We start from the raw sequence: 9,674 nt of genomic DNA on the forward strand, positions 1-9,674 counted from the left end.
GTCAAACGATTTGTATAGGACTGTCTATGGTTTTATGATACGAAAAATAAGAATACCTGCTCAGCCGTCACAAGAATACCAGATAAAGACATATAGTTTATACAGGTTAAGCCCTCAAGTTAGGTAAAACCCCTAGTTTTGTATTTGATTATTCTTGAGTAACAAAGTATAATGATGGATCATGGGGTGTCTAGTCCTAAGAATTAGACGAATTTGATTGTGTCTTAGATTTAGTCGATTATGTGTTACTTCTGTAGTAGAATTTTAATAGGTGTAAGTTTTCTACTCGACTAGTCTTTAAGGTCTTGTGACTTCGGAGATAAGAAGATGTGAGTTGCTTGTATTGATTTGAGATGAGATGAGTTGCCCTAACGTCCTCCTCTTCTCACGCATGCATGTGGAATTTTTTAATCCAAGTAGTGTGCATGTCTCCTATGCACCCTACATGTATGCATGCATGCAAGATTCTTTATTTTCTTTTTTTGTTGACCAGCCGCACATGCATGCAAGTTTATTTTCTTTCTTTATTGACCAGCCGCATATGCATCAAGTATATCAGCCGCACATGCATGCAAGCATATCAGCAGGTCCATATACTCCGCATGGTGCCGTGTGGGAGTCGGACTCATCGTGCTTTGCACCGAGCAATCTCATCAAGCCGTGCTCCAGTAGGAAACCGAGCCATCCCCTGATCTTCTCGATCTCCATGTGCACGGACAGCCACCACGTGCGGCACGTTCACGCGTCTGGACATCCCGTGCGTGCACTCGGCTGCCTCCGATCATGTTGCGCCTCCTGAACGCCTTCGCAACCTCCAAAGTCCACCGTGATTTTTGTCACCGCTGTCGCTACTCCACCTTAAACAAACAACAGCCACTCCGATCTAAAGATTGATCGTCCGTCAATCAGATCGTGAGTCGAAGCCGCTGTCTTGTCCGCAAACGTCTTCCAGCCGCACCATCGAAACTGGCCATCACGTCTGACCGACCACTATCGAACAGCAGCCCCAGCCGCCATCAACCCGATCTCCACGTCCGGATGGATCCCCATTGATGCAGCTCATCGAACGGTTCAAGCCGCCACGCTTGAAGTGTCCGAATCCACCGATCGAGTCGTCGATCGCTGCCATGCTCCATCTTGCGTTGTCCTTCCCCGGACCCGTGCAAGCCTTGCGCGATGTGGAACATATCATCGTGCCTTCCCTTGATCTTTCAGGATGGCTCTGATACCACTTGTTAGGATTTTAGCGAAAGCATCACCAGGATCATCAAGCCAAGCACAAGATCAACACACAAGACACGATATTTTTTAACGAGGTTCGGTCAAATTGTCTACATCATCGGGGCATGACTACGGGCGCTCCTCCCCAACTGTTTCGTCTTGCTTTTTTGCCATGGTTACAACGGTGGTGCCTTCTATTTAAATGTCCAGAATTAGAGTTCGACTACAACTCTAATCCTAATCCCACCCAATTATAACTCAAGTCTATCTGTAACCTATCATGTACACATATTCGACACATATTCCAACAATATATAGTCAGGAGTACTCAGGTGTAACTTATCCAAATTCCTTCAGGCGTAATCTATCCGGATCATTGGATTCTTAAATATCAATGACTCTTTACTTAATAAAGGAAGATTTTCCTGTTTGGTAAGATTAACTTCCTTATATTGTACTTATCTTTGTACCTACTCCGTGATGACTACAACTAACCTCAGATCGAGTAAAATATTGACAATCATCGTATATCCCTTATAGATATATAATATTTTATAAAATATATAATATTAATTATATATTCTCAACTGTGCTCAGAATAGGACTGCTAGTCGATAGTGTTGGTCGGGAACTTCCTCCGGGACCCACCCTTCCTAGTCAGGGAAATCCCCGACTGCATGGAGTGAGTTCCACAGGCACAGTCCTTGATCGCTCGAGCTGTTTAAACCTTTTTATTGAAACATCGGAAAAATCATCGAGTTTCCATCCTTAATCTGCTTCCATTGGATGCACGAGAATTCTGAGGGGAGTTAATTTCCACCTTTTAGCCACTCGTCGTATGGTGCCACGAAGTGAAAAGTCGCGACCGCTGTTAATAACTTTATGGAAATACTGTAACTTGAACGTTCCGACGTATGGAATGGGACGGTCCGCTCAGCCCACCGTCTATCGTTGGGCCGGTCTAAAAAATATTATCCATTTGAGTTTATTTTTTATCATATCTCATATCTCTTATATTTCAGACGTTCAAATTTAATGTTTCAGACGTTATAGAATATTGTTAGAATAATTATTTTCGTATGTTGCATCCTGAAATCTCTGTCGTACATATTTAGATCCAAAAAATTATCCATTTGAATTACTTCCTATATTTTCGTATCTTCAATATTTCAGATGTTATGGAAATTTGTTGTCATAGTTATTTTCGTATCTTGCATTCCAGAATCTCTTGCGTACAGATTTGGACCCAAAAAATTATCTATTTGAATTAATTCCTATATTTTCGCATCTACAATGTTTCAGATCTTGAAATTTAATGTTTTAAATGTTATAAAAAATTGTTGCCATAGTTATTTTCGTATGTTACACTCATAGGGTTTCACCTGAAAATGTTGCATGGATATGGAGTGATACTGCGGTAGGAATTTTCTCCTGAAATCGAATGCATGTAACGAACTATTTTGGTGCATATTTTTCAATGTTGCAGACACTTCTCTCCGATATTGCAGAAGTTGGTGTTTGATGTTGCGACGGAAGGACAAAGCATCCGATGGGAAATTTCCCAACGGACATCCGGGCGCTAGCAGGACCGCCAAAACGGTTCTGTTACTTCCTTCGAGACACACGCATGTGACTCGTGGTCCTTTTATAAATGGGAGGCCATAATGGTTATCTCATAAGCCCTTAGCCTCGGAACGAGAAACCTCTCGTCTCCCTTGAGCTTCTTGCCAATCATGGCGTCTCCGATCTCGTCGGACTCGACTAGCCCGATCGTGCCACTGTTAGGGCCACCGTCCGCTTCATTAGCCAGAACCCTTATCACTGTCACCGGGGCAGTCGCTGACTGCACCTCCTCCTCCAATGCAATCGAGCTCCGTGATCGAGCTCATCATCATCTCCTCCTCCGACGAAGCGCCGATGGGAATGGTGCCTGGCAAACCCGCAACCACCGAATTCGAGTGGCTGACAGAACGTGTCGTGGAAGACATCTCCTATCGCTATGTACTTGATTCGACAAGATTACAAGACTATACTCTACAACGTCTTTGAAGAGACATTTTTTGGATGTATTCATCTAAATTTATTATTTAGTGTCACCTATTTCAAATACAACGTTGTTGCATATGCCTTATATTTGAGGGGTGTTAAAGTATTATTGTAATATCTTAGTCTAAGGTTTCTCTCTTGTACTCTATATATTGCAAGTTGTTATTCCTAACAATAGTCACCTCAGATCTTAGCTGCACTGATATGAGGTGCTCTTCGGACCCTTGAATCAATCAATAAAGTTCTTTTTGTGAATGATATGTAGATTTGGCCTCAATGTTTTGGTTTTGTTTGGTGCACTTTTGTTGACACGGATGTGGTGGTTCTAAGCTTTTTTTTTTTTTTTTAAGATAACGGAAGAACAACTTCTCGCGTATGCACCAACAAGATGTCCAAGATGCATACAGCCATGGTGGTTCTAAGCATATATTGCAGTAGAAATCGATGGTTAAAGTCGGGTTTTTTTTTTTTACTTTTGAGATGTCCCCAAGTCGTTCATTTCATTTTGTGTGCTTGAAGGGAGCAGCAGCACGATAATCCTATCTTCTTTTCAGTCGCGTTTGCACAAATCGTTAGTTGAGCCTTTTCTTCGCGTTGCGAGACCCAACACTGACACATTTTCAACAAAAAGGAATTGGCATCGGTCAGGAAAAACTCGTCAGGAAAGAAGCTTAGCATTTAGCATCATCAGGGTGGCCGTCTTGTGCTCCATAAGGGGCAATGCGGCTGCATAATCTTCTAGCTCAGAATGCAACTGCCAAAGATGGTGTGACTGCTTGGATATTGAATTCTGTACCTGCAATGCGAGCACCAGATCGTGAGTTCATGACATCGTTCGTCACTTTGCCGTGCTTAATAAGACCATCGCATATTTGCAACAATTTCTGTAATCAAGCAAAAGTTAAAAAGGAGATACTGAGAACCCGTATAAGTTCAACTCAACCGAGTAAATCCATATCCCGAGCGACCATCAATCAGCAAAGGGTCGGAAACAGCAAGCTTTGTTGATCAATCCGAATGTTCAGACATAGTTTTCACAGTGTGTATATAGACATAAACTGCTAAACTTAACATGTGAAGCGGTTTACAGATACTGTTCATCACTGCAGATTCATTTTGCATGAGCTTACATAACAAGATCATCGACAGTAGCGCAACAAAGATGCTTCAGATCTTCAAAGGCGCCATCTTGGAGTGATACTGAGGTCATTTTGTTGGAAATTTCGGTCTCAGAAGCTTTATCAAAATCAAACTTGGTGTGGTAAACAAAGTAGCCGCCACACTCCCAGGCAGACAGAGAGTAGCCAGTAACCAGATTTTTAACCTTAAACCAGAGAATATATATTAATATGTTACCATTCCTTGTTGCTGAAATAAAATTTGATCATAAATGGAACAAACAGTTTAATAAAATTCACCTGTGGAAACACAAAAACCTTTGTGCCATTGTTGGAAATCAGCAGGCTGTATGCAGTAGAGTTGTCATGCAAAGAAAAAGATATCTCACTGACAACATTGACAAGTGCTTTGATGTTGTTGCTGGTGAACACGAGAGCTTTCAAGGGGTAATCAACTATTTCAGACACAATAATGCCTGATCTGGCCTTTCCATCATATATCGTGACAGTTGAGGCAGACTCCACTGGTAAAGGGTTCGCAAAGTAACAAGCCTGCAAGTTTAGACAAAAAGGACATTGGATTCTCCTCAAGCATCTATTGCAAACAGCCAAACAGGTAACTCTACTATCTCAACAAAATCTTATTGCAGCGAATTTGTCAACTCTGAGATTATTTTATTTATAATAGAATATTAGAACCATTGTTGATGTATGCTCTGACTTGTGAAATCTTAAACATGGCAAATTAAAATCAAAAGATTAGAAGCAGCAAAGGTCAGGCATAAATATTTAGGTATGTAGTAATGACTCATTGCGGCACAAACTGCATAACTATGGTTTAATACTTAGTGAAGATTTCAAGTTTCTACCACCAAACAGCTCAATAATTACCTCCATGAAATCAGGAATGTATAATTAACAGGTGATAATGAAATTCGTTGAAGACCATAAGCACTGGAACTATAAATCTTACCTGGAAAAACATGCGGTCTGGCACTACAGATGTGCCATTGTCAAAGAAAACCCTAAAGGCTGCATTATTTACTTCAGAGGCAATCTTTGTAGCCAGTCCAAACATCCTTTTGTCCCAAGAGCAAGATAGCTGATTGATGGCACTTGAGACCAAGAAGATGTGACCGTATTCAACAGGATATGCCTTCAGGGAGAAAATGTCAATCAGCAGGGAACAAGCAGTCAAGCACAATGCAAATGTGAACTAGCATTTATGTTTGTATTCACATTTAGAGATCAAGGGAGGGTAGGGAGTTATTTGTAGAAACTCTAAAACATACATTTGCAATCAACAGTAGTCCATCCTTCGGTGGTGACGTCGAAGGAACAACCTCAGGTCTATCCTTTTCTCCTTGTGCAACGCACAAAAGCAATCCCTCATAACTCTTCATACAATTAGGCTTCAAGCATCCGAACAATTCAAAGAACTTGTCATATCCCTTGAGGGAAAATGAGTTCCACTTATCGTTCAGCTGAACCACAAAATTTCTTCCACCTTCAATGACCTGTACAGCCATCCAAATCCGATGATTCCAATTGAACTCAGTGCGCAAGGCAAAGAGCTAACAACATTATTAATAGGGTTGATGACCCAGCCCTTTTTCTGAAGGGGAAATACATTAATACCGTTTAAAATTCATGACTGTGAATGATATATCTCTTTTAAAATTCATGACTGAATGATATATCTCGCAAATAACGTTTGGTAGTTGACCAGCTTAAATTTTCAAAATTATAATGTCCTGTCAAAGAAGTTCAATTTCTGCCAATTAATACGGAATATCATGTGCTTCAAAGATGTGGAAAGTGGTAGCCACTTGCCAATTCTTTCCATTTCTTATAATTCGTACCACCCTTCTTTGCTGCCGCCCAACACACCCTTTCCCCATCCTATCCACCCACAAACTCCATTTCTGGTCTGCCGGCATAGCCACTTCTAGGTTGAGTAAATAGGCCATCTAGTTGAATAGAACTTCTAGGTTGTCCTCTGAGGTCCATGTTACCTAGTATATATATGACTAATTGCTAATGGAATTAAGTTTACAATTGTAAATTATCTCTCTTTTTAATAGCCACCACCATTGGCAATGGCAGCCAGTCAGTCAGAGAGATGATGATTTGAGCAATTGTAAAGTGCAATGACCTCAGCAGTTAACGTGCCACTATTTTGGGCAGTGTTAGTCTGGCAGAAATATTGGGCTGCTAACGTGCCACTATTTTGAGTTTATGACCAGCACACCACTACTCTGCAACGCACTGGTAATTCACATGTGGGATGGATAGTGAGGAAGAGGCTAAGTGTACATGGAAAAGGTGTTACCTATCAGTACATGCTAAAAAGCAACTCACTGTTGCATATTGCAAACTGATCTGAACAGAAGGCCACCATTTGATAAGTTCCCTAAATTCTTAAGAATGGAAGAAATGAACAGAACTTTTCTTTGGACAACCTTAAGTTTGCAAGAAGTAACATCGTAGTCCAAGTGGCCCTTCCAAGCAGAACCATCCCACTGTTGCAAAGAAAAATCATGGATTGCAAATGGTGCTATGAAAATTCATAAAATTGTGCAAACTCTTGGATTTACAAAACCTGAGAAAGAATGATTGTATCAAGCAAACTTGGACCGCCTTGGTCAGCACATGCAAAGCTTCTAATGTTATCATTTCCATGTTGTTCTGTACCGAAACGATATAGATGTGTCTTCACACCTGAAGATGTAAAGAGGAGTTTATGACTATAACATCACTATACAACTAAAACTGAATATGCGCTGTTATTCTAAATGCAAATACCACTGAGAGACAGTGGTTTATTTGGTTCTGCAAAATTATGTAGGCGTTGTATTCCAAACTAACCTTTTGAGAATCAAGCAAGCACATATTATGAATTGAAATTGTAACATAACTAATCGATCCAACTCTTGAGTTTTAATACAGAGAAGGACAAATTGAGCAGTTTATACAAGCTCAGAGTTTTTTTGGAATACTAATTTGTTTTCAGCTAGACGCCTACAACAGATGAACATATAGTTTTGACAGAAAAATAGAATTTTGAATTCAAGGAATAATATGCAAAATCAGCAATAAGTGAGATAAAGCCATTGAAAACAATTATTGCTTACCTTCAAATTGATCCAGTGGAGAGTTCTTGCTCAGAAATGAATATTCTCCTTCTACCTTAGTAGCCGACACCATACTTATGATGATTAATATATGTAATACTAACTGATTATCTACAATGCTAACAATCCTAATTCAAGCTTCAGCAGCACCACCGCCGGCAAGATAGGTCAAATCAGAAGGATGCCCCCCTGCAGATGGGAGGGCACCACGACCACCGTGAAAAGAAGGGGATGCAAGTAGAAACTTAGGAAACCGCTGGGCACATTGTTTTCCCCTTCGTGTAGTACGGGATCCTATCCTTGGAGCCGTGGTTGATCTTCTGAAGGCAGCCCTGTTGGACCAGCTATCCCTATCCACCTTTGCAAGACCAACTTGGTTATTCTTCAGGAGCTTTCAAAAGGTGCTTGGATCATAAAATGCAGCAGCGCCTTATGTTGGACAATCCGAACATGAGCAAAATTTCAGTCAACAGGTCAAAAAATAGTACAGGTCTTAAGAGAGTACATAATTTATGGAGAACCAACATTAAAATGTCTAAAAAAAGTACACAACTAAATTAAGTGTCACAGATGTTAGGAATTTTATATCAAATTAAAAATACTCTATTATCCTTAGCGAGAAAATTCTAAACAAGTTATTTTATCTATTTAGATTCCGTGACATATAGCTGACAACCTAACATGTGAAACACAATGCCTTTGCGGGCTGGTTGATGAAATTATGCGGGCAGGTGGAACATCTGGTGACAAATAGCAAGAGCATTGGGGTAGATTGAATTAGGACAGTAGACAATTACAGATTACATACCGCCACAACCTACCAAAAGCGCACCTTCTGGCTGTCTGAATAGATAAAAAACAATAGAATGAATCGCCTACCATTTGCAGCTCCAAGGAACAAAAAAAAAACGTTCTGAAGCTAAACCATAGACCCTCGTCCCTAGAATGCATTGATCGATCCATGAGCAAATAGGCTGCCTAAAATCAGAAGCCTCCAACCGAATCACCCATCCTCACAACTCAAGAACACAGACACGATCGGAATTTCGTCCCTAGAAATCGCACGATAGGGCTGTAGGAGTTACCAGGTCGCTCCACAACGCCCAAAGATCAGATTTTTTTTTTTTTTTTTTTTGCTCCACTTTCCACGCCCACGAACACAAGCAATTCCAAGAAACTAACACCTGTAATCGGACCAGACAACACACAGTTTCCACCCATCAACAACGGATCATTCAATCATCCTTCGATCTGACACCACCGTCCATCACCAATAAACAATGCACACGACAGAAATCGAGGAAAAGAAAAGACAACCGCAGATTGCACGCCAAGGGAAGCGATCGCACGCGGTGCCAAGAAATCGAACGCGAATAAGAAAGGGTGGATGGATGGGATAATCCGTACCAAGAAGCGGCGCTTGCGTCCGTCCAGGAGGGGAGGAGAGGAGAGGAGGGGAGCAGGAGGGAAGGAACAAGGAACGTGTGGCGGATGGAGAGCTGGAACGCGGCTCGAGGGGGGGCGGCTGGCATAAAAGCCGCGGAAAAGTGGCAGTGAATTGTGGCACTTGGCTTCTCCTTTGGATAAAATCATGTGACCTTTTTGAACCAAACCTCCCGACCAGCAAAATTTTTCAAACCTTTTTAAAAATAAAATTTTAAATATAAACCTCTATAATTATATTTAGCAAATTTGTCTCCAAGAGATTGAAAGAATATGATTCTACCTGTGGGACACCTTATGTTTGGCATTTGATCAGAAAACTATGAAATCGTGGTTTTATTTGTAGCACACCGGAGAAAGGGGCAAAAATCATTATACCATCCACTTCATTTCGCATATTTTTTTGAAACATTTGGAAACAAAAGTTACACGGATGTGAAATACAAAATTTTAGAATGAATTTAATATATGAATGGAGAAAATAATTTTAGGAAGTGTGAAGTTAACAAAATGTGCGGAAGGGGGCAAGACAATAGAAATGTCTGAAAAGGAAAAAAACAAGAAGCATCTTGACCAGGATCTAGGTGCTAGTCAGATGGCTTTACGACGGGTAAGACGAGGATGCGTCAACTAGGGAGGTTCAAGTTGCTATAATTCACTTTGTCTAGGGTCTCTTCCTCTCTCTCTCTTAATGAACAAAGCATAGGCACAA

General features: G+C 40.8%; 1 protein-coding gene across 3 annotated transcripts; it reads right to left on the reverse strand.

The window, feature by feature from the left end:
• Positions 1-4,250: 4,250 nt before the first annotated feature.
• Positions 4,251-9,072, reverse strand: LOC133904765 (GDP-L-galactose phosphorylase 1-like). 3 transcript variants are annotated; one of them, XM_062346296.1, is made up of 9 exons: positions 8,927-9,038; positions 8,605-8,703; positions 7,520-7,948; positions 6,988-7,106; positions 6,848-6,907; positions 5,678-5,902; positions 5,359-5,541; positions 4,686-4,937; positions 4,251-4,591 (listed from the first exon to the last, which is right to left on the reverse strand). In XM_062346296.1, the coding sequence occupies exons 3-9, from the start codon at positions 7,590-7,592 to the stop codon at positions 4,394-4,396; spliced, it is 1,110 nt and encodes a 369-aa protein (XP_062202280.1). In that variant the 5' UTR covers positions 7,593-7,948; positions 8,605-8,703; positions 8,927-9,038; the 3' UTR covers positions 4,251-4,393. The 3 variants fall into 3 exon arrangements, with proteins under 3 accessions (XP_062202280.1, XP_062202278.1, XP_062202279.1); XM_062346294.1 differs by lacking the exon at positions 8,605-8,703 and having other exon boundaries at positions 8,927-9,072; XM_062346295.1 differs by lacking the exons at positions 8,605-8,703; positions 8,927-9,038 and having other exon boundaries at positions 7,520-8,136.
• Positions 9,073-9,674: the final 602 nt, after the last annotated feature.

The sequence above is a fragment of the Phragmites australis genome, chromosome 22 (genome assembly GCF_958298935.1).
Source record: "Phragmites australis chromosome 22, lpPhrAust1.1, whole genome shotgun sequence".
Classification (NCBI taxonomy): domain Eukaryota; kingdom Viridiplantae; phylum Streptophyta; class Magnoliopsida; order Poales; family Poaceae; genus Phragmites; species Phragmites australis.

Bases quoted from the DNA above. Each gene is read 5' to 3' on its own strand.
- LOC133904765 (XM_062346294.1), bottom strand. From the start codon at position 7,592: ATGGTGTCGGCTACTAAGGTAGAAGGAGAATATTCATTTCTGAGCAAG. The intron at 4,938-5,358 runs GTAAGATTTATA...CTAAACTTGCAG, and splicing joins CAGACCGCATGTTTTTCCAG to GCTTGTTACTTTGCGAACCC. The intron at 4,592-4,685 runs GTGAATTTTATT...CTCTGGTTTAAG, and splicing joins AGGTTTTTGTGTTTCCACAG to GTTAAAAATCTGGTTACTGG.